The sequence below is a fragment of the Manis javanica genome, chromosome 4 (assembly GCF_040802235.1).
Source record: "Manis javanica isolate MJ-LG chromosome 4, MJ_LKY, whole genome shotgun sequence".
In the NCBI taxonomy this organism is placed as follows: Eukaryota; Metazoa; Chordata; class Mammalia; order Pholidota; family Manidae; genus Manis; species Manis javanica.
The window spans coordinates 145,954,698-145,979,177 of NC_133159.1; the positions used below are offsets into that span (position 1 = coordinate 145,954,698).

The 24,480-nt window shown below is 37.5% G+C and overlaps 1 protein-coding gene across 24 annotated transcripts in view; it reads left to right on the forward strand.

The window, feature by feature from the left end:
- BCAS3 (BCAS3 microtubule associated cell migration factor) overlaps positions 1-24,480 on the forward strand; it is a 632,290-nt gene that overhangs the window by 239,815 nt on the left and 367,995 nt on the right. For all 24 annotated transcript variants that reach the window (XR_012130638.1, XR_012130636.1, XR_012130640.1 and 21 more), the window contains exon 14: positions 21,894-22,027. Coding sequence is in view for 18 of the 24 variants with exons in the window: in XM_073235300.1 (XP_073091401.1) it covers positions 21,894-22,027 (134 nt within the window). In the remaining 6 variants the exon portion in view is untranslated. The remainder of the gene's footprint in view (positions 1-21,893; positions 22,028-24,480) is intronic.

Consider the following 24,480-nt stretch of genomic DNA (forward strand, 5'->3'; position numbering starts at 1 on the left):
TAATTACTATGTGTCTTGGTGTTGTCCTCCTTGGATCCTTTCTTTTGGGGGTTCTGTGTAATTCCATGGTCTGTTCGATTATTTCCTTCCCCAGTTTGGGGACGTTTTCAGCAATTATTTCTTCAAAGAGACTTTCTATCCCTTTTCCTCTTTCTTCTTCTTCTGGTACCCCTATAATACGAATATTATTCCTTTTGGTTTGGTCACATAGTTCTCTTAGTGTTGTTTCATTCCTGGAGATCCTTTTATCTCTCTCTATGTCAGCTTCTATACGTTCCTGTTCTCTGGTTTCTATTCCTTCCATGGCCTCTTGCATCTTATCCATTCTGCTGATAAATCCTTCCAGGGATTGTTTCACTTCTGTGATCTCCTTCCTGACATCTGTGATCTCGCTCCGGACTTCATCCCATTGCTCTTGCATTTTTCTCTGCATCTCTGTCAGCATGTTCATGATTTTTATTTTGAATTCTTTTTCAGGAGGAGTGGTTAAGCCTCTCTCCTCAGGTGTTGTCTCTGTGATCTTTGTCTGCCTGTAGTTTTGCCTTTTCATGGTGATAGAGATAGTTTGCAGACCTGGTACAAGTGACCACTGGAAGAGCTTTCCTTCTTATTGGTTTGTGGCCTTCCTCTCCTGGGAGAATAGTGACCTCTAGTGGCCTATGCTTGGCAGCTGTGCGCAGACAGGGCTTCTGCTTCCTGCCCAGCTGCTATGGAGTTTATCTCCGCTGTTGCTGTGGGTGTGGCCTGGCTGGGGCTGCTCCTCCAAAGTGGTGGAGCCCCATTGGAGTGGGAGTGGCTGGGAGGCTATTTATCTCTGTAAGGGGCCTCTGTGCTCCCTGTTTCCCAGGGGGTTAGAGTGCCCAGATATCCCCAGATTCCCTGCCTCTGGTCTAAGTGTTGTGTCCTGCCCCTTTAAGACTTCCAAAAAGCACTCTCCAAACCAAAACAACAACAGCAACAGTGAGAGAGGGAACAGAAAAAAAGGAAAAAACACGCAATTTTTTTTTTTTTCCTCAGGTGCCGGTCCCAGGCACCTGCTCACTGGTCCTGCTGCCCTGCCTCCCTAGCACCAGGGTCCCTGTCCCTTCAAGGCTTCCACAAAGCACCCGCCCACCGGTCCCGTAGGGAAAAACGCGCGATATTCTTTGTCTTCAGGCGCCGGTCCCAGGCACCCGCTCACCGTTCCTGCGCTCTGCCTCCCTAGCACCGGGGTCCCTGTCCCTTTAAGGCTTCCAAAAAGCACTTGCCGAAAGGAGGGAAAAAAAGGGGGAAAAACACACGATTTCCTCCGTCCTCAGGCACCAGTCTCAGGCACCCGCCCACTGGTCCTGCAGGGAAAAACACGCGATATTCTTTGTCCTCAGGCGCCGGTCCCTGGCACCCACTCACCAGTCCCACTGCCGTGCTTCCCTAGCACCAGGGTCCCTGTCCCTTTAAGGCTTCCAAAAAGCTCTCACCAAAAAGTGAAAAAAAAAGGGGAAAAATGTGCGATTTCCTCAGTCCTCAGGCGCCAGTCTCAGGTACCGGCCCTCTGGTCCCGCAGGGAAAAACATGGGATAGTCTTTGTCCTCAGGCGCCGGTCCCAGGCACCCGCTCACCAGTCCCGCTGCTCTGCCTCCCTAGCACCGGGGTCCCTGTCCCTTTAAGGCTTCCAAAAAGCACTCACCAAAAAGAGAAAAAAAAAGGGGGAAAGCGCGCGATTTCCTCCGTCCTCAGGCACCGGTCTCAGGCACCCGCCTACCGGTCCCGTAGGGAAAAACACGCTATAATCTTTGTCCTCAGGCGCCGGTCCCAGGCACCCCCTCACTGGTCCCGCCGCCCTGCCTCCCTAGCACCGGGGTCCCTGTCCCTTTAAGGCTTCCAAAAAGCACTCGCCCAAAAGAGAAAAAAAAGGGGAAAAACGCATGATTTCCTCCGTCCTCAGGCGCCGGTCTCACGCACCCGCCCACCGGTCCTGTAGGGAAAAACACATGATCTTTGTCCTCAGGCGCCGGTCCCAGGCACCCGCCCACTGATCCCGCCGCCCTGCCTCCCTAGCAACGGGATCCCTGTCCCTTTAAGGCTAAGCACTCGCCAAAAAAAAAAAAAAAAGAAAAAAACCTCTCCGGTTTCTTTCCACCCGCCGGGAGCCGGGGGGAGGAGCGCTCGGGTCCCGCCGGGCCAGGGCTTGTATTTTACCCCCTTCGCAAGGCTCTGGGTTCTTGCATGTGTGAATGTGGTCTGGATGTTCTCCTGTGTCCTCTGGTCTCTATTTTAGGAAGAGTTTTCTTTGTTATATTTTCATAGCTCTATGTGTTTTTGGGAGGAGATTTCCACTGCTCTACTCATGTCGCCATCCTGGCTCCCGTATCTGCATTTCTTATACATCGTTCTTTGACTGCTATATTTAAGTTTTATTAGTTATTTTTTCCCATGGGATAAGATTTTAACTTACCAATTGCTCCATGTAGCATCATTTTCCCCCCTCTCTCCATTCAATCTATATGAAATCACCAATTTTATTTTGTTCCCCCACCACTGTTTTTGTTTTGGTTTGCCTTCACTTTTTACATAGCTTGGTGAATTTATATACACATACACATACGTGTATAAGCTCGATCCAGAAAATTTTAAAGTTCGGCTTCACACACATCTTGAAAGCACATACAATGGCATTCCTTTGGAAATTCCTAAATTTCCAAATTACCTTTCTAATTATATTTTGTGGGTTTAATACCTAAAATATCTGTTTCAAGCAAATTGATCTCCCCCTCTTTATTTCCTCCTTCCTGTCTTCTGCTGTTCATGTTATTTTGCTTTCCTGTCCATTCTCTCTGTCTACCAAACCCCTGTTAACTTCAATTCAAAATGTGTTTTGTTATCAACTTTTAGCAATGATTGTGACATTAATTTAGTTCAGTTTGGTATGTGTCTATATCTGTATGTAATTTTTTGTGGACAATAGCATTGTTTTGGTACATAGTAACATATAAGCTAATGCTTTTACCTTTTAGACTTTTATATTTCACTGTCCATAGGTTTCAGTTTAATTGAAATCAGGCAGTTGTTTCAAAGGCCCTTAAGTTATAAAACTCTGAAATTATATAATATGCTGTTTTCCTGAATAAATTTAGGAGTTACATTAATCTTTCAAAACCATACTTACTTATCTTCTGAATTCTCCTACTTTATCTAAAAATTTTATGTTTTTGCCATCCTAGTGGCCCTCCATATTGCAATGTTACAGTATGATATCATAAGAAAAATCAATCAATTATGATAGGAAGCCATGTTTCCATAAAAATGTTTTATCACTTCATAATTGATATCCTGTTAGTGTTTTGTGTTTATATTGTTCAGTAATGCTCAACTTTATTAAAAGTGAATTTTTAAACCAAAAATGATCAACACAAACTTATCCAAAATTATATGGAAAGTCAAAGGACCTAAAAGCAATCCTGAAAAAGATGATAAAAATTTGAAAACTCAAACTACCTAAATTTCTTTTCCTTTTTTTTTTAAGTTAAGGTATCATTGATATACACTCTAATGAAGGTTACACATGAACAACAATTTGGTTGCTACATTCACCCATATTATTGAGTGCACCCGGACCCCATTGCAGTCACTGTCCATCCGTGTAGTCACTACTTGTCTTCTCTGTGTTACACTGTCTTCCCCATGATCCCCCCCACACTATGAGTATTAATCATAATACCCCTCAATCCCCTTTTCTCTTCCTCCCCACCTGCCCTCCCCCATGCCTTCCCATTGGCAACCACTAGTCCCTTCTTGGAGTCTGTGAGTCAGCTGTTGTTTTGTTTCTTCAGTTTTCCTTTGTTGTTATACTCCACAAATGAGGAAAATCATTTGGTATTTGTCTTTCTCTGCCTGGCTTAAATCACTGAGCATAATACCCTCTAGCTCCATCCATGTTGTTGCAAATGGTAGGATTTGTTTCTTTCTTATGGCTGAATAGTATTCCATTGTGTATATGTACCACTTCTTTTTTATCCATTCATCTACTGATGCACACTTAGGTTGCTTCCATATCTTGGCTGTTGTAAATAGTGCTACAGTAAACATAGAGGTGCATATGTCTTTTTGAATCTGAGAACATCTTTTCTTTGAGTAAATTTCTAGGAGTGGAATTCCTGGATCAAATGGTATTTCTATGTTTAGTTTTTTGAGGAACCTCCATATTGCTTTCCTAAATGGTTGAACTAGTTTATATTCCCACCAGCAGTGTAGGAGGATTCCCCTTTCTCTGCATCTTTGCCAGTATTTGTTGTTCCCAGTCTTTTTTATGTTGGCCATCCTAACTGGTGTGAGGTGATATCTCACTGTGGTTTTAATTTGCATTTCCCTGATAATTAGCAATGTGGAGCATCTTTTCATGTGCCTGTTTGCCATCTGAATCTATTCTTTGGAGAATTGTCTGTTCATATCCTCCGCCCATTTTTTATTAGGGTTATTTGCTTTTTGGTGTTGAGGCATGTGAGTTCTTTATATATTTTGGATATTAACCCCTTCAGACATGTCACTTACAAATATATTCTCCCATACTGTAGGATGCCTTTTTGTTCTGCTGATGGTGTCCTTTGCTGTACAGAAGCTTTTTAGCTTGATGTAGTCCTATTTGTTCATTTTTGCTTTTGCTTCCCTTGCTTGAGGAGACACGTTCAGGAAGAAGTTGCTCATGCTTATATAGAGGAGATTTTTACCTATGTTGTCTTCTAAGAGTTTTATATTCTAATGAGTTATATTCAGGTCTTTGATCTATTTCAAGTTTACTTTTGTGTAAACTGGGCTAGACAATGACCCAGTTTCATTCTCTTGCTGCCCAGTTTTGCTAACACCAGTTGCTGAAGAGGCTGTCATTTCCCCATTGTATGTCCAAGGCTCCTTCATCATTTATTAATTGACCATATATGCTTGGGTTTATATCTGGGCTTTCTATTCTGTTCCAGTGGTCTATGGGTCTGTTCTTGTGCCAGTACCAGATTGTCTTGATTACTGTGGCTTTGTAGTAGAGCTTGAAATCGGATAGCGTAATCCCTCCCCCTCCCCAGCTTTATTCTTTCTTCTCAGGATTGCTTTGGCTATTCAGGGTCTTTTGTGGTTCCATATGAATTTTGGAACTATTTGCTGTAGTTCGTTGAAGAATGCTATATGTATTTTGATAGAGATGGTGTTGAAGCTGTAGATTGCTTTAGGCAGGATGGCCATTTTGACAATTTTAATTCTTCCTATCCATGAGCACAGGATGTATTTCCATTTATTGATAATCTTCTTTAAGTTCTCTCATGAGTGTCGTGTAGTTTTCAGAGTATAGGTCTTTCACTTCCTTGGTTAGGTTTATTCCTAGGTATTTTATTCTTTCTGATACAATTGTGAATGGAATTGTTTTCTTGATTTCTCTTTCTGCTAGTTCATCATTACTGTATACTAATGCAACAGATTTCTGTGCATTAAATTTGTATCCTGCAACTTTGCTCAATTCATATATTAGATCTAGTAGTTTTGGAGTGGATTCTTTAGGGTTTTTTACATACAATATCATGTTATCTGCAAACAGGGACAGTTTAACTTCTTATTTACCAATCATGTTGCCTTTTATTTATTTGTGTTGTCTGATTGCCATGGCTAGTATCTCCAGAACTATGTTGAATAAAAGTGGGGAGAGTGGGTATCCTTGTCTTGTTCTTGGTCTTAAAGAAAACGTTTGAGCTTTTTACTGTTAAGTATGATATTCACTGTGGGTTTGTTGTATATGTCCTTTATTATGTTGAGGTAATTACTCCCATACATACCATTTTGTTGAGAGTTTTTATCATGAATGTATATTGAATTTTGTCAAATGTTTTTTCAGCATCTATGGAGATTATCATTGGTTTTTTTCCTTTTTGTTGATGTGGTGAATGATGTTGATGGATTTTGTATTATTGTACCACCCTTGCATCCCTGGAATAAATCCACTTGATCATGATGGATGATCTTTTTGATGTATTTTTGAATTTGATTTGCTAATATTTTGTCGAGGATTTTTACATCTATGTTTATAATGGATATTGGTCTGTAATTTTCTTTTTCTGTGGTGTCTCTACCTTGTCTTGGTATTAGAGTGACCTGATGCTGGCCTCATAGAATGAGTTTGGAAGTATTCCCTCCTCTTCTACTTTTTGGAAAACTTTAAGGAGGATAGGTAATAGATCTTCACTAAATGTTAGGTAAAATTCAACAGTGAAGCCATCTGGTATAGGGGTTTTGATCTTAGGTAGTTTTTTGATTGCTAATTCAATTTTGTCGCTGGTAATTGGTCTATTCTGATTTTCTGTTTCTTCCTGGGTCGGCCTTGGAAGGTTGTATTTTTCTAGAAAGTTGTCCATTTCTTCTAGGTTATTCAGTTGGTTAGCATATAACTTTTCATATTTTTCTCTAATAACTCTTTGTATTTCTGTCGTGTCTGTAGTGATTTTTCCTTTCTCATTTCTGATCCTATTTATGTGTGCAGACTATCTCTTTTTTTTTTTATAAGTCTGGCTAGGTGTTTATCTATTTGGTTTATTTTCTCAAAGAACCAGCTCCTGCTTTCATTGATTCTTTCTATTGTTTTATTCTTCTCGGTTTTATTTATTTCTGTTCTAATCTTTATTATGTCCATCCACTGACTTTGGGATTCATTTGTTCTTTTTCTAGTTTTGTTAATTGTGAGTTTAGACTGTTCATATGGTATTGTTCTTCTTTCCTGAGGTAGACCTGTATTGAAACATATTTTCCTCTTAGCATAGCCTTCACCGCATCCCACAGATCTCTGTTTTTATTTGGTCATTGAACCATTGATTATTTAGGAGCATGTTGTTAAGCCTCCATGTGTTTGTGGGCTTTTTTGTTTTCTTCATGTAATTTATTCCTAGTTTCATACCTTTGTTGTGTGAGATGCTGGTTGGTACAATTTCAATCTTTTTGAATTTATTGAGGCTCTTTGTGGCCTAGTATATGATCTATTCTTGAAAATGTTCCATGTGCACTTGTGAAGGATATGTATCCTGCTGCTTTTAGTTGGAGTGTTCTGTAGATGTCTGTTAGGTCCATGTGTTCTAATGTCTTGTTCAGTGCCTCTGTCTCCTTACTTATTTTCTGTCTGGTTGATATGTCTTTTGGAGTGAGTGGTGTTTTGAAGTCTCCTAAAATGAATGCATTGCTTTTTATTTCTCCTTTAATTCTGCTGGTATTTGTTTCACATATGTAGGTGCTCTTGTATTCAGTTAATAGATATTTATAATAGTTATATCCTCTTATTGGCTTGACCCCTTTATTATTATGTAATGTCCTTCTTTGTATCTTGTGACTTTCTTTGTTTTGAAGTCTATTTTGTCTGATACAACTACTGCAACTCCTGCTCTTTTTCCCTATTAGGTACATGAAATATCTTTTTCCATCCCTTCACTTTTAGTCTGTGTATGTCTTTGGGTTTGAAGTGAGTTTCTTGTAGGCAGCATATAGTTGGGTCTTATTTTTTTATCCATTCAGTGACTCTTTGTCTTTTGATTGGTGCATTCAGACCATTTACATTTAGAGTGATTATCGATAGGTATGTACTTACTGTCATTGCAGGCTTTAGATTCGTGGTTACCAAAGGTTCAAGGGTAGGTTCCTTACTATCTAACACTCTAATTTAAGTCACTTAGTATGCTCTTACAAACACAATCAGAGGTTCTTTTTTTTGGATTTGATTTTGCATCTGCTTAATAATTAATTGTTCTACTTTTTTTTTCCTGTGGTTTTATTTCCTCTGGTGACAGTGATTTAGTCTTAGGAACATTTCCATCTATAGCAGTCCCTCAAAATACACTGTAGAGACAGTTTGTGGGACATAAATTCTCACAGCTTGTTGCTTTTCTGAAAATTGTTTAATCCCTCCTTCAAATTTAAATGATTATCTTGCCAGGTAGAGTATTCTTGGTTCGAGTCCCTTCTGCTTAATTACATTAAATGTATCATGACACTCCCCTCTGTCCTGTAAAGCTTCTATTGAGAAGTCTGATGATAGCCTGATGGGTTTTCCTTTGTATGTGATCTTTTTTCTCTCTCTGACTGCTTTTAATAGTCTGTCCTTATCCTTGATCTTTGCCATTTTAATTATTATATGTCCTGGTGTTGTCTTCCTTGTGTCCTTTGTGTTGGGAGATCTGTGCACCTCCATGGCCTGAGAGGCTATCTTCTTCCCCAGATTAGGAAAGTTTTCAGCAATTATCTCCTCAAAGACACTTTCTATCCCTTTTTCTCTCTTCTTCTTCTGGTACCCCTGTAATGCAAATATTGTTCCGGTTGGATTGGTCACACAGTTCTTTCAATATTCTTTCATTCCTAGAGGCCCTTTTTTCTCTCTGTGCATCAGCTTCTTTGTATTCCTGTTCCCTAATTTCCATTCCATTTACTGTCTCCTTTACTTCATCTAATCTGCTTTTAAATCCCTCCAGTGTATGTTTCATTTCAGATACTGTATTCCTTAATGATTGATTCTCTGTCCTGAATTTGTCCCTGAGTTCTTGAATATTTTTCTGTACCTCCATTAGAATGTTTATTTCAATTTGAAATCTCTTTCAGGAAGATTGTGGAGTTCAGTTTCACTTGTTCCTTTTTCTGTTGTTTGTGGGATTTGGGTTTGTACCATATTCCTTTGGCATTTCAAATTTCTGTGTGGCCCCCTCCAGTGCCCAGAAATTCTACTCTCTGAACTGCTTCACCCCTGGAGTGATGTTGGGGTCGCACGGGAGCAGCGCTCGTGCCTGGGGGTAGGAAAGAGCTGTTCCCTGGTTCCTGGCTGCTCTGCCTGTCTCCACTGCCAGAGGTCCAAGCGCACACGTGTAAGCCTCTATGATTTGTGTTTGTAGCTGCCATAAGTGGGGCCTCCCTCTTGCTGACTTGACACCAGGGCAGGGGCTGCTGGTTTGTGGGCCATGGCTGGCTGGCCGGGAGGAAGGTGAAGCAGGCCGCATATCATAGTGATGGGCCTCATAACAATGTAGTCAGCTAGGTGGGTGGAGTGCCTGAAGCTCCTGAAAGTTCCCAACCTGCTCAGCAGAATGTAGCTGGAGAATTTTGTCCATCTGTCATTCCTCCTGAGCAGCAAGCTCTGTACAACCCTTTCCCCTTTAGCAGCTTTCTTGCTGTTAGGAAGTCCCTCAGACTGTCTGCCTTTCTTTTGTTCCAGAGCAGCCAGATGTAGATCCCTGTTTTCCACAAGTGGTTGGAATCTCTGTCTCTCGTAATATTCCATCTGTCTTCGCTTTCCAACCGCACTGCTCTCCAGAGCACCATGCAATGTAGGTTCATGCTTCCAGAGCAGATTTCCAGGGCTGGGTGTTTAGCAGTCACAGGCCTCCACCCTCTCCCTGCTCCATTTCTCTCCCTCCCACCATTGAGCTGGGGTGGGGGATGGTCCTACATTCCCACCAGATCATGGCTTTGATATGTTACCCTGTTCTGTGAGGTCTGTTCTTTTTTTTATCCAGAAAATTTGCAGTCTGGCTCAGCCTTCTTTCTGTTGCAGTTTCAGGATTAGTTGTATTAACTCTGTTTTCATATTATATGGGTTTTTGTTGGAGGCCTCTCTCTCACCTCTCACGCCATCTTTAATTTCTCTTGTGACTTATTCTGAATCAATGGTAATCTAGACAGGATGATTTTGGTTAAATATAGTCATAGATGGATGAAATATAATCCATAAATTGATGAGACTCTTATGATCATTTAATTTTTGACCAAAGTATGGAGTAATTCAGTAGGGGTAATATAGTTGTCTCAAAATGGTGCTAGAATAACTGGGATATCCATCCGGGAAAAAGTCAACTTTTCCTTAACATTATATGCCAAAAATAGCCCTGAATTGATTATAGACTTAACTTAAAAGCTTAAACTATGGACCTTTGAAAAGAAAACATAAGAAGTATGTCATTGTAATCCAGAAGGAACCTTTGAAAAGAAAACATAAGAAGTATGTCATTGTAATCCAGAAGGAATAGAGAAAAATTTCTTAGATGGGACATAAAAAGACAAACCATGAAATTTGCCTTTATTAAAATTTAAAACCTCTTGGGAAAGATATTATTAAGAAATGAAATGGGATGTCATATACTGGGAGAACATATCTGATGTATATATACACACATATATGTGTATAATATATATGTTTATATGTAATATGTATTATGTAATAAGTAAAATGAAAAGACAAAAATGGGCAACATATTTGACCAATCATGTCACAAAAGAAAATATGCAAATAGCCATTTAGTACATGAAAAGGTCTTCAGCATCACTGATTACCAAGTAATATGACACATTAAAACCATAAAAAATCACCATATCCTTACTGAAATGTTTAAAATTTGAAAAGATGGACAATACCAAATGCTGACAATATTACAGATCTCATGAGAAAGTAAAATGATATAGCCACTTTAGGAAAACAGTTTTGCAGTTTCTTACAAAGTTAAACATATGACTCAGCAATTCCAGTCTAAATATTCACTTAAAAGAAATGAGGATGTATGTTCTCACAGAGACTTGTATTTGAATCTTCATAAGAGTTTGAGTCACAACAGCCAAAAACTAGAAACAACTGCTGAATGGATACATAATTGTCATAAATTCTTATTATGGAACACTGGTTAGTAATATAAATAAATGCACGGACTGTTACTGTGAGCAGATAGGTTAAACAAGATATTGTGAAATTTTATTTATGTGAAATTCTAAAGCAGGCCATATTAATTCATAATGATAGAAAGGTAATCAGTAGTTGCCTAGGGCCAGGAGATGGGAGGGTATGGACTGCAAGTGGACACAAGGGAATTTTTTGCATGTTTTTTATCCTGATTATAGTAGTAGTTACATAGTTATATATACTTGTAAGACTCATCAAACTGTATTAAAATGAGTGCAATTTGTTTTGTATAAATTACATACACCAATAATAAAGTTTTTAGAAGTATTGTTAATAAAGTTTAAATAAAGTTTTAAAAATACTCTGGCATCTGACAAGGAATATATTCAGCCACTTGGAAAAACAAGACTATGCATAGATATGCACCACTTTCCTGTATATCTGTTGGATGAATAGATTGTTGAAGATAATGAATATTAGAATATTTAATACTAAAATCCATTGTTTATGGACAAAGATGTCTTCAGAACTCTAAAAATTTCATGATGCAAAGTGTAAGGAATGAAACTAATTATCAAATGAAGATGTTAGGACATTTAACTTTAATCTCCTAAAAATATAAGAAGATGGAAATAATAAGCTAGAAAATAAGTGAACTAGAAAACCAGTTGTTGATTTTAGGCTTTTCTGTGTGGAACAGATGAGTAAGAGCAATATCAGAGCTTATGTTCTAATTTTTTCTTGGTCGTGGATATATGCAACTTTAGGAAATGATCAAATAAGTCATCATATCCTTTGTTTATTTGGTAGTGTTTACTTCATGCTTTGAACAGTATTATCGAGCATAAATTTAAGAAAACCTTAATATATCCGATGTCACAGAGATGAAAGAATACAATGATTGTATTAGGAGCACCTTGAAGCAGCTTAAGAAATACAATAACATTGATGCTGCCTATAGGGAAATTTTTCAGGCCATTGTTTTCGAGTTTTGATGTTGAGTTTAAAGATCTTATTTATCAGACTTTTAATAGGCTGATATTGTGGTTTTATGTAATTGAAAACCTAAAAGATTTTGGTCAGTACAAGGATTCTTTTTCTTTGCTTTTATGTTTGTAAATTTGATTAGTTACTTAAAAAAGATAAATGCAGCTTCTGATGCTGCATAAATATTTCTCAATACATAATTACAAATTACAAAGTTACTAAATGAGTTACACGTATTGATGGGGCAACTATTAAATTCACAAGAATTAATAAAAGAACAAAATTATTTTATGTGTGATAATATCCAAATTCCTGTAAAGATTTCTGTTTGACCTAGCACTTAAGTGCTTGTGTCTCTTTTTGGAAGAGAGTGTGAATAGCTTGTAATTGGCCTTCCAGTTCATATGTTTGCATGTGATAAAAACTCGTACAATTAGGCAGGTGTTATAAATAGCATATGGCAAAAAAGACATACCTACTCATGTTTCCAAGATTTTATAGCATATGCACAGTGGAGGTTTGCTACTCTTTAATTTTGCCTTTTGGGCTTACCAGCTGACTCCCAGTTTTAAAGACTTGTGTTCTTATGAGGCCACAAAAGCCTTAACGTTCATTCTCCAGCTACCTCAGATTTTGGAGAACGCCATGTACCATCAGCAGCTTTAGTCCCCACCCTCTAATGCTAATGCTCATCTATCAAACTTGAGGCTGAGAGTGAGGGAGAGGAAGCTTCCAGATAAACACACAGCAGTGCCTAAACAGCTAATCACTCTAGGCTTCCGCTTCCAGGCCCTATAATTAGAAGTCCTTCTTTTCCTTGTATTCCCAGATGACGCAAATGCTTTTTGTGGCTTGGCACCTCATTTGGGGCGTGGGTTTAGTTTATGGCCAGGCTAGAGTCTGGTTTAGTCTTCTGATGCTGCATAAATAGTTCTCAAGCCACAGTCTACTCTGTACAAGTTTTTCCTTTTATGTGTATCTGCTTTTTAACTTGTTTTCTAGAAAAAAAAAGTTTGTCATTTTTCCCAGCAGAATGTGTGTACAATAGGAAATTATAAATTAACAGAAAGCACATGACTATATAGTACAACACTGTTTTTTTCTTTGCTCTTTCAACTTTTTTTTTTTTTTTACTATTTTGAAGTTTTGTCAAGAAATAAGCTCATTGATGGATTATAGATGCCACATTTTTTTCACAGAGAAGTGGAAAAAGAAAATATTTTAGATAGGATACACAGAAGATAAGGAAAACGTTTCAGTGGGTTATTTCTCTAAAAATTTGAATTTGTTTTAGCTACTAGAAACTAAACAGATATTAATGTCTGTTTGAAAATCTAGGAGCATATTGAAAAGTATTCACCTGTAATTATTCATATGCAAAACAATAAGAGTCTTAATTTGGCTGATAGGGACTTTTACTTGAATGTTCATTATATTATGAGTAAAATATTGATATGATTCTGAAAGAAATGAAGTTTATCTTCAGTAGGTGAGTAATATATTTGTGTTATAAATGTAAATTCATTGTATTTCCTTTCAGAATGATGTTTCCTTTGAGTTGCCTGTCATGTGCAGAAAATAATTTTGTTGTGGTAATGTGGAATCAGAACATTGTAGTGGAATTGTGATTAATTCAGACTTATGTAACTCAGCAAGAAGTAGGAGTGCATAAATCTGTCTACAAAAGGATGACAAAACATTTGTGACTAGCCTTAAAAATTTATTGTTTTGAGTAACAACAACATTAAATGAATATAATGTCAATGACATCATGACCATAACTAGGTGCAGTGTGGGAGGCAATGTTATATAAACTGTTAAAGATTTGAAGTTGATCTCAGAAGAAAGCATGATTATTGCTTCTCACCATTCCTGTTTACCTCAACAAATGTAGTCAAGAAAAAGAAAGAAGCATATAGTTTGGAAAGGAAGAAATCAAACTGTCTATTCACATATTGCATGATTGTCTGGAAAGAAAATTCCATGTAATCTAAATAAATCCTAGAACTGGCAGAATATAGTCAGTATAAAAATGTCAGTATAAAAATTATGTCTCTGTATACCAGCAAGAAAATACTGATAACTGAAATAAAATGAAGAGTACTATTTATAGTAGATCTAAGAATATATATAATCTGTGTGCTGAACAAGAAGAAAAATCAAAGAAGACATATATCAAGAAATATGAAGTGTTTATAGATCAGAAGACTCAACATATTGTTAAGATGTCCATTATCCTCAAATTGATTTATAGATTTAATACAATCCCTGAAAAAAATCCTAGGGATTTTTTTTTTTGTAGGCAACAGAAGCTGATTCTGTGTTTGGAAAGACAAAGGAGTTGGAAGTAGGCAAAATGTTTAAAAAGATCAGAAAAGGAGGACTTACTTTACTTGATTTCAGGATTTCCTATACAGTTACAGTAATAAAGAAAGTGTGGTATTGAAAGTATCGACACAGAAACTGATGGAATAGAATAGAACCTCCAGGAAAAGACCTATGCGAATATGACTAATAATTGGAAGAATTCAATGGATAAGAAATAGTCTCCTTAAAATATCTTTATGGAACAATTGGATATCATTTGCAAAAAAGTTAATTTCTCTGATACCTCACACTTTGTACAAAAATTAACTCAAAATGGATGATAGATCTAAATGTACAGGAAAAACTAATTCTGATAAGAAAACAAAATGTTCATCACCTCAGTTTAGGCAAAGAATTCTTAGTTATAACATCTCAAAAACTTGCGGAGAGGAGGAGCCTCTGACACAAGATGGCAGCATGAGTAGGGCAGTGGAAATCTTCTCCCAAAACTATATATATTTTTGAAAATACAACAAATACAACTATTCCTAAAAGAGAGACCAGTAGATACAGTACAACAGCCAGGCTATATCTACATCTGCTAGAACTCAGCACCTCATGAAGGGGGTAAGATAGAAGCCATGGAACAGTTGGGACCTGAGCATTCCTCCCACCCCAGCTCCCCAGCAAGAGGAAAGGAGTCGGAGCAGGGAGGGAGTGAAAGCTCAGGACTGCTAAACAACCAGCTCTAGCAGTGCACACTGGAAGCGCAGATACACACTGCATGGTGTGCTGGATATTAGAGAAATGGACAAGCAAACCCTGCAAGGGGGTCCCTGCAACTGGCTCCCCTGGAACAAAAGAAAAGCGAGTGATTATTTATTTATTTATTTATTTAGATAAGTATTATTTATTGAAGGGTAGTTGACACAGTATTACATTAGTTTCAGGTGTACAACACAGTGATTTAACATTTATATACATGATAATTCTAGGTACCAGCTATCACCATACCAAGCTGTTACAATATTTTGACTATATTCCTTATGCTATACATTACATCCCGGTTACTTATTTATTTTACAATTGGAAGTGTGTACTTTTTTTTTTTTTCTGAGGGCATCTCTCATATTTATTGATCAAATGGTTGTTAACCACAATAAAATTTTGTATACGGGGGTCAATGCTCAATGCACAATCATTAATCCACCCCAAGCCTAATTTTCGTCAGTCTCCAATCTTCTGAAGCATAATGAACAAGTTCTTATGTGGAGAACAAATTCTTACATAGTGAATAAGTTACATGGTGAACATTACAAGGGCAGTCATCACAGAGGCTTTTGGTTTTGATCATGCATTATGAACTATAAACAGTCAGTTCAAATATGAATATTCATTTGATTTTTGTACTTGATTTATATGTGGATACCACATTTCTCTTTATTATTATTATTTTTAATAAAATGCTGAAGTGGTAGGTAGATACAAGATAAAAGTAGAAAACATAGTTTAGTGTTGTAAGAGAGCAAATGTAGATGATCAGGTGTGTGCCTGTAGACTATGTGTTAATCCAAGCTAGACAAGGGCATTAAACATCCACAGATGCAGGTTTCTCTCAGAACGGGGGGGGGTGGTGAGGTTCTAAGCCTCATCTCTGTTGATCCCCATTTTCTCACCTGATGGCCCCCCTGTGACTGTGCCTGTCTTAGGTTGTTTCTCCTTGAGGAATCTTACCCGTCTCTGGCTAACCAGTCATCTTCCGGGGCGTGAGTGATTTTTGAAAGTCTTAAAGGGTCAGGGGCCTAAAGGCCGCTGCCGGCACAGGCAGAAGAAATCGGGGCAAAGTGCAAAGGGGTGCCGCTCTCACAGGAGAGCACACCTGGCACGCCTGCCACTCCCCGCAGGGCTCTGGGCTACCCTGATGGTGACCCTGCCCACGGCAGCTTAGGGGATTAATCCGGAGGCTGCTCCAGGAGTGTGGGTAACTGACACAGACAGCAGAGAAGGGCAAGGCGAACAGAAAACAGGAAAGGACTTTGTTCTCCCAGCTGACGCACGTGCTGCCTGCCTACAGCTACCTCTATCACCATGAAGAGGCAGAAGAATTTGGTCCAGTCCAGAATTACCCAGACAACCCCCGAGAGAGGGCCTGGAAGATTTAACCAATCTTCCTGGAAAAGAATTCAAAATAAAGGTCATAAACATGCTGATGGACCTGCAGAAAAATATGCAAGAGCTAAAGGAGGAAGTAGGGAGAATACAGAAATAAATCTCTGGAAGGACTTAAGAGCAGACTGGATGAGGTGCAAAAGGCCATTAATGGAATAGAAATCAGAGAACAGGAATACAGAGAAGCTGAGGCAGAGAGAGGTAAAAGTATCTCCAGGAATGAAAGAATATTAAGAGAAGTGTGTGACCAATCTAAATGGAACAATATTTGCGTTATAGGAGTACCAGAAGAAGAAGAGAGAGAGAGAGAAAGGGATAGAGAGTGTCTTTGAAGAAATAATTGCTGAAAACTTCCCCAAACTGGGGGAGGAAATATTCTCTCAAACCACGGAAGCACACAGAACTCCCAATACAAGGGACCCAAGGAGGACAACACCAAGACATATAATAAAAAAGGCAAAGATCAAAGACAAGGACAGAGTACTAAAGGCAGCCAGAGAGAGAAAAAAGGTAACCTACAAAGGAAAACCCATCAGGCTATCATCAGACTTTTCAGCAGAAACCTTACAGGCCAGAAGAGAATGGCATGATATATTTAATGCAATGCAAACAGAAGGGCCTTGAACCAAGAATACTGTATCCAGCACGATTATCATTCAAATATGAAGGAGGGATTAAACAATTCCCAGACAAACAAAAGTTGAGGGAATTTGCCTCCCACAAACCACCTCTACAGGATATTTTAAAGGGACTGCTCTAGATGGAAGCACTCCTAAGGCTAAATAGATGTCAAGAGAGAAAATAAAATCACACCAAAGAAAGCAGACCAACTTAATACTAACTAAAGGCAAAAAAATAAAATAAAATCAACTACTCACAAAAATAGTCAAAGGAAATACAAAAGAGTACAGAATAAAACACCTAACAGATAAAAATGGAGGAGGAGGAATAAGAAGGGAGAGAAATAAAGAATCATCAGACTGTGTTTCTAATAGCTTAATAAGAGAGTTAAGTTTGATGGCTAGATAGTAAAGAAGCTACCCTTGAACCTTTGGTAACCACAAGTCTAAAGCCTGCAATGGCAATAAGTATATATCTTTCAATAATCACCCTAAATGTAAATGGACTGAATGCACCAATTAAAAGACACAGAGTAACAGAATGGATAAAAAAGCAAGACCCATCTATATGCTGCTTACAAGGGACTCACCTCAAACCCAAAGACATACACAGACTAAAAGTCAAGGGATGGAAAAAGACATTTCATGCAAACAATAGGGAGAAAAAAAGTAGGTGTTGCAGTACTTGTATCAGACAAAATGGACTTCAAAACAAAGACAGTAACAAGAGATAAAGAAGGACATTATGTAATGATGAAGGTCACTCCAACAAGAGGATATAACCATTATAAATATATATGCACCCAATACAGGAACACAAACATATGTGAAAGAAATACAGAATTAAAGGAGGAAATAGAATGCAATGCATTCGTTCTCGGAGGCTTCAACACACCACTCACTCCAAAGGACAGATCCACCAGATAAAAAATAAGTAAGGACACAGGGGCACTGAAAAACACACTACAACAGAAGGACTTAACAGACATCTACAGAATTCTACACCCAAAAGCAGCACCATACACATTCCTCTCAAGTGCACATGGAACATTTTCCAGAATAGACCACATACTAGGCCACAAAAAAAGCCTCAGTAAATTAAAAAAGATTGAATTTCTACTAACCAACTTCCCATACCACAAAGGCATAAAACTAGAAATAAATTGCACAAAGAAAGGAAAAGGCTCACAAATACATGGAGGCTTAACAGCATGCTCCTAAATATTCAGTGGATCAATGATCAAATCAAAATGGAGATCCAGCAATATATGGAGACAAATGACAACAACAGCACAAAGCACCAACTTCTGTGGGATGCAGCGAAGGCAGTTCTAAGAGGAAAGTATATAGCAGTCCAGGCCTATTTAAAGAAGGAAGAACAATCCCAAATGAATAGTGAAAAGTTACAATTATTGAAACTGGAAAAAGAAGGACAAATGAGGCCCAAAGTCAGCAGAAGGAGGGACATAATAAAGATCAGAGAAGAAATAAATAAAATTGAGAATAAAACAATAGAAAAAAATCAATGAAACCAAGAGCTGGTTCTTTGAAAAAAATAAACAAAATAGATAAGACCCTAGCCAGACTTATTAAGAGAATCTACACACATCAACAGAATCAGAAATGAGAAAGGAAAAATCACGATGGACCCCACAGAAATACAAAGAATTATTAGAGAACACTATGAAAATCTATATTCTAACAAGCTGGAAAACCTAGAAGAAATGGACAACTTCCTAGAAAAATACAACCTTCCAAGACTGACCAAGGAAGAAACAAAATCTAAACAGACCAGTTACCAGCAAAGAAATTGAATCGTTAATCAAACAACTACCCCAGAACAAAACCCCTGGGCCAGATGGATTCACCGCTGAATTTTATCAGACATATAGAGAAGACATAAGACCCATTCTCCTTAAAGTTTTCCAAAAAAAAAGGAAGAGGATGGAATACTCTCAAACTCATTCTATGAAGCCAGCATCATTCTAATACCAAAACCAGGCAAAGACCCCACCAAAAAAGCAAATTACAGACCAATATCCTTGATGAACATAGATGCAAAAATACTCAACAAAATATTAGCAAACTGAATTAAAAAATATATGAAAAGGATCATACACCACAACCAAGTGGGATTCATCCCAGGGATGCAAGGATGGTACAACATTTGAAAATCCATCAACATCATCCACCACATAAACAAAAAGAAGGACAAAAACCACATGATCATCTCCATAGATGCTAAAAAAGCATTAAAAAAATTTCAACATCCATTCATGATAAAAACTCTCAACAAAATGGCTATAGAGGGCAAGTACTTCAACATAATAAAAGCCATATACGACAAACCCACAGCCACCATCATACTTAACAGCGAGAAAGTGAAAGCTTTTCCTCTAAGATCTGCATCAAGACAGGGATGCCCACTCTCCCCACTGTTATTCAACATAGTACTGGAGCTCCTAGGCACAGCAATCAGACAAAACAAGGAAATACAAGGAATCCAGATTGGTAAAGAAGAAGTCCAACTGTCACTATTTGCAGATGTTATGATATTGTACATAAAAAACCCTAAAAACTCTACTCCAAAACTGGTAGAACTAATATCTGAATTCAGCAAAGTTGCAGGATACAAAATTAGTACACAGAAATCTGTTGCTTTCCTATACACTAATGATGAACTAGCAGAAAGAGAAATCAGGAAAGGAGTTCCATTACCAATTGCATCAAAAAGAATAAAATACCTAGGAATAAACCTATCCAAGGAAATGAAAGACCTATACCCTGAAAACTGCAAGACACTCTTAAGAGATATTAAAGAGGACACTAACAAATGGACTCTTTCCATGCTCCTGGCTAGGAAGAATTAATATTGCCAAAATGGCCATCCTGCCTAAAGCAATCTACAGATTCGATGCGATCCCTATCAAAATACCAACAGCATTTTTCAACGAACTGAAACAAATAGTTTTAAAATTCATATGGAACCACAAAAGAGCCCGAGTAGCCAAAGAAATCCTGAGAAGGAAGAATAAAGCAGGGGGGATCTCGCTTCCCAACTTCAAGCTCCTACAAAGCCACAGTAATCAAGACAATTTGATTCTTGCACAAGAACAGACCCACAGACCAGTGGAACAGAATAGAGTCCAGATATTAACCAAAACATATACCATCAATTAATATATGATAAAGGAACCATGGACATACAATGGGGAAATGACAGCCTCTTCCAACAGCTGGTGATAGTAAAACTGGACAGCTACATGTAAGAGAATGAAACTGGATCATTGTCTAATCCTGTACAGAAAAGTAAATTCGATATGGATCAAAGACCTGAATGTAAGTCATGAAACCATAAAACTCTTATAAAAAGCCATAGGCAAAAATCTCTTGGACATAACATGAGTGACTTCTTCATGAACATATTTCCATGCAAGGGAAACAAAAGCAAAAATGACCAAGTGGGACTTCATCAAACTGAAAAGCTTCTGTATAGCAAAGGACACCACCAGTAAAAAAAAAAAGGTATCCTGCAGTATGGGAGAATATATTCATAAATGACAGATCCAATAAAGGATTGACATCCAAAATATATAAATAGCTCTTGCACCTTAACAAAGAAAAAGCAAATAATCCAATCAAAAATGGTCAGAGGAACTTAGCAGCCAGTTCTCCAGAGAAGAAATTCAGATGGCCAACAGACACATGAAAAGATGCTTCACATCACTAGTCATCAGAGAAATGCAAATTAAAACCTCAGTGGGATAACTCCACACACCAGTAAGGATCACCACCATTCAAAAGACAAACAACAACAAATGTTGGCGAGGATGTGGAGAAAGGGGAACCCTCCTACACTGCTGGTGGGAATGTAAATTAGTTCAACCATTGTGGAAAGCAGTATAGAGATTCCTCAAAAAACTCAGACTGGAAATACCATTTGACCCAGGAATTCCACTCCTAGGAATTTACCCTAGGAATGCAGTGGCTCAGTTTGAAAAAGACTTATGCACCCCTATTTTTATTATGGCACTATTTACAATAGCCAAGAAATGGAAGCAACCTAAGTGTCCATCAGTAGATGAATGGTTAAAGAAGATGTGGTACATATACACAATGGAATATTATTCAGCCATAAGAAGAAAACAAATCCTACCATTTGCAACAACATGGATGGAACTAGAGGGTATTATGCTCCGTGAAATAAGCCAGGCGGAGAAAGAGAAGAACCAAATGATTTCACTCATCTGTGGAGTATAAGAGCAAAGAAAAAACCAAAGGAGCAAAACAGCAGCAGACTCACAGAACCCAAGAATGGACTAACAGTTACCAGAGGGAAAGGTACAGCAGATGAAGGGTGGGAAGGGAGGGATAAACTGGGGGGAAAGGAAAGGGGGCATTATGATTAGCATGTATAATGTGTGTGTGGGACATGGTGGAGGCTGTACAGCACGGAGGGGGCAGGTAGTGCTTCTACAGCATCTTACTTCACTTATGGACAGTTTCTGCCATGGGATATGTGGGGGGAACTTGGTGATTGGGGGAGTCTAGTGAACGTAATTTTGCTCATGTAATTGTAGACTAATGATACCAAAATAAAAAAAAAAAACAAGAAATGATAAAAGGAAAAATAAAACTTGCTCTGTGAGACGCTGTAGGCAATTTCAATAAATATTAAGCCAGGAGAGAGGGAAGTTTTAAACTGGTGAATCAAGTGGAGTATTGATTATATTAATAGAAAATTGGAACTTAACATTCAAGTTTTAAGAAATGGCAAAAGTGGGGGTGAATTTTAGTGCTATGGAGATAAATCATTTTCACATTCTTTGTTATCAGATTAGCTATTTTATAAAAGCTTGTCAACTCTGTCTCTGTAAATTTAGGTGTATAAAACATGTCCCTGCTGATCATGCAGCAGCATAATAAAGCCATTGAACATAATACCCCATTGTGCTGTATACTGATGTGGTGTTGAGGTTGTGTATTTGCATAAGAAAAACATACTACGTCTTAACTATTTTTTTTATTATGGGAAGTTTCTTGTATCTTTGAAAATTGTTTTCATTTGGTAATATTTTAAAACAATAAAAATATGTGAAAATATTTCATTCACATACATTATTGTTCTTACTTTTACCTTTTTTTGGTGTGTCCTTCAGGAATGCTTCTAGTCACAACAGACACCCTTGGTCATGACTTTCATGTCTTCCAAATTTTGACTCATCCTTGGTCCTCATCACAGAGTGCTGTCCATCATCTGTATACTCTTCACAGGGGAGAAACTGAAGCCAAAGTAAGTTGTATATTTTTCAGAAGGTGTTTCCTTTGTGTATTATGACTCTAATCTAGTTGGTTATTTATATCACATTAGAGCTTAATGTTTATGTTTGTGTTCTTGGTGATAGACTGGATAATTAAGAAAAATTATTATCCTATTTTGACTCAATAAATACCTATGCAATAGGTGAACAGTTCAATGAATTTTGACAAGATTAAAGTTCTGTTTATCCTCTCCTATCTTGTTCTAGAGAGAACTATATCATCCATTTGCTAACCATATCTCTGTTTTCTATACATTTTGTTTTATGTAATGCATTCATATGTACACACACATGTATGTGTAAGCACATATTCAGAAAGACATAAAAAGGGCTGTGTTTTATAATGTGTATGACTATATGGATAATATTCAGTAGTATGCAGGAGCTAGTTTACAATGGCCAGTAAGTATGAGTTATGCACATCTGTCCCCAACACTGGATGTAGTGACATCATATTGGTAGTATGAAGTCATCCATGGTAGGAGTGTTTACATAATGGAAATAAAGAAACACTACAAATCATAGCTTCTTTCCTTAGGGAGCCAGTTCTAAACATTTACCAGCACATCACTGCACATTCATAAATGAGCGCACACCACACACATCCATATATATATAATTTACTTAGCATTAGGTATCATGCTAAGTGCTTTATGTGTATTTAATACTCTGAATATCACTTGGTAGTTACTGTAATATTAATAGCCTAAAATCCCAAAGATCCTTTTGTTTCACAGAGCCTGTGGTTATGGATTGACCTGTACACTACTGTGTATTCTTTATTCTGAGATATAGCTCATTGATCCAACACCATTTATTAACTAGTCCATCCTTTCTGAATAGTCTAAAATGGTGTGTATCATGAATTCCCATCAAAGATTTCTATAATAGAATAAAACATCTTAAATATATAGAAACCCATAAGTTTATAATGATACTTACAAAGGAGACATTGGGCATTACTGTAGGTTGCTTGTTTATTAGCTCATTATATTAGAAATTGGTAATTAAAGGGAAAGTATCCAGTATTAACCCAGCCTTTCTTGTATCAATTTAATAAGTTAACCAAATAGTTGATGAGGGAAAGTCTTTTTTATTAAAGAATTCCAGTTTAAAAGAATGGAAAAATTTAGTTTTATTGTGGTGAAGATTTCATATTATATACAATTAATGAGTCATTATTTTGTACACGTGACACTAATAAAATGTATTTAATTTAAACATTTTTAGAATTTTAAGAATTATTCTGTTGCTGCCCCTAGTGAAACAATGGACCTAGGCAATAATCATTTGATTTTATCTCATGAGTCTTAACATTATCAAAGAGTCAGATATCATGTGTTTCCTGATATGATGTGGTAGGATGTATAGAATATCATCAATGAGATACTTCTACCCCAACCTCTAAATTAAACCTGAATCTATTTCAGCTCATGGATAAAATTACTTTAAACAAAATATAGAGATAGAAGGACCAGTCAAACAATACTGTAAGAATGCAACTAGCCAACTCTAAAATGTGGGAAGTTTTTCATTGCAAGTGTGATGGGGTTATGAGTTCTTATAATGGGAAAATAAAAATGGGTGTGCAGTGAGTGTTAAAAGTAATTTTAGAGCAGAATGCAGCAGCCCAGTTTGAAAAAGACATATGCACCTCTATATTTATCGCAGCACTATTTACAATATCCTAGAAATGGAAGCAACCTAAGTATCCATCAGTAGATGAATGGATAAAGAAGATGTGGTACATATACACAATGGAATATTATTCAGCCATAAGAAGAAAACACATCCTACCATTTGCAACAACATGGATGTAGCTAGCGGGTATTATGCTCAGTGAAATAAGCCAGGTGGAGAAAGACAAGTACCAAATGATTTCACTCATATGTGGAGTATAAGAACAAAGAAAAAACTGAAGGAACAAAACAGCAGCAGAATCACAGAACCCAAGAATGGCCTAATAGTTACCAAAGGAAAAGGGACTGGGGAGGGTGGGTGGAAAGGGAGGGATAAGTTGGATGGGGGAGAAAGGGGGCATTACGATTAGCATGTATAATGTTCGAGGGGGGCCCGGGGAGGGCTGTGTAACACAGAGAAGACAAGTAGTGATTCTATAGCATCTTACTACACTGATGGACAGTGACTGTAATGGGGTTTGTGGGGGGAACTTGGTGATGGGGGGAGTCTAGTAAACATAATGTTCCTCATGTAATTATAGATTAATGATACCAAAATTTAAAAAAATTAAAAAAAATAAAAATTTGTACTCATCTGAAAAAAAAGTAATTTTAGAGAATATTATCTAAGTACAAAAGTGTGGACCTTGTTTGAATCCTATTTCATAAGTGTAAAATATATATTTCTCATGCAAATGGTGAGATTTGAATATTTGGCTTAATAGATATCATTAAAGGACTTAATG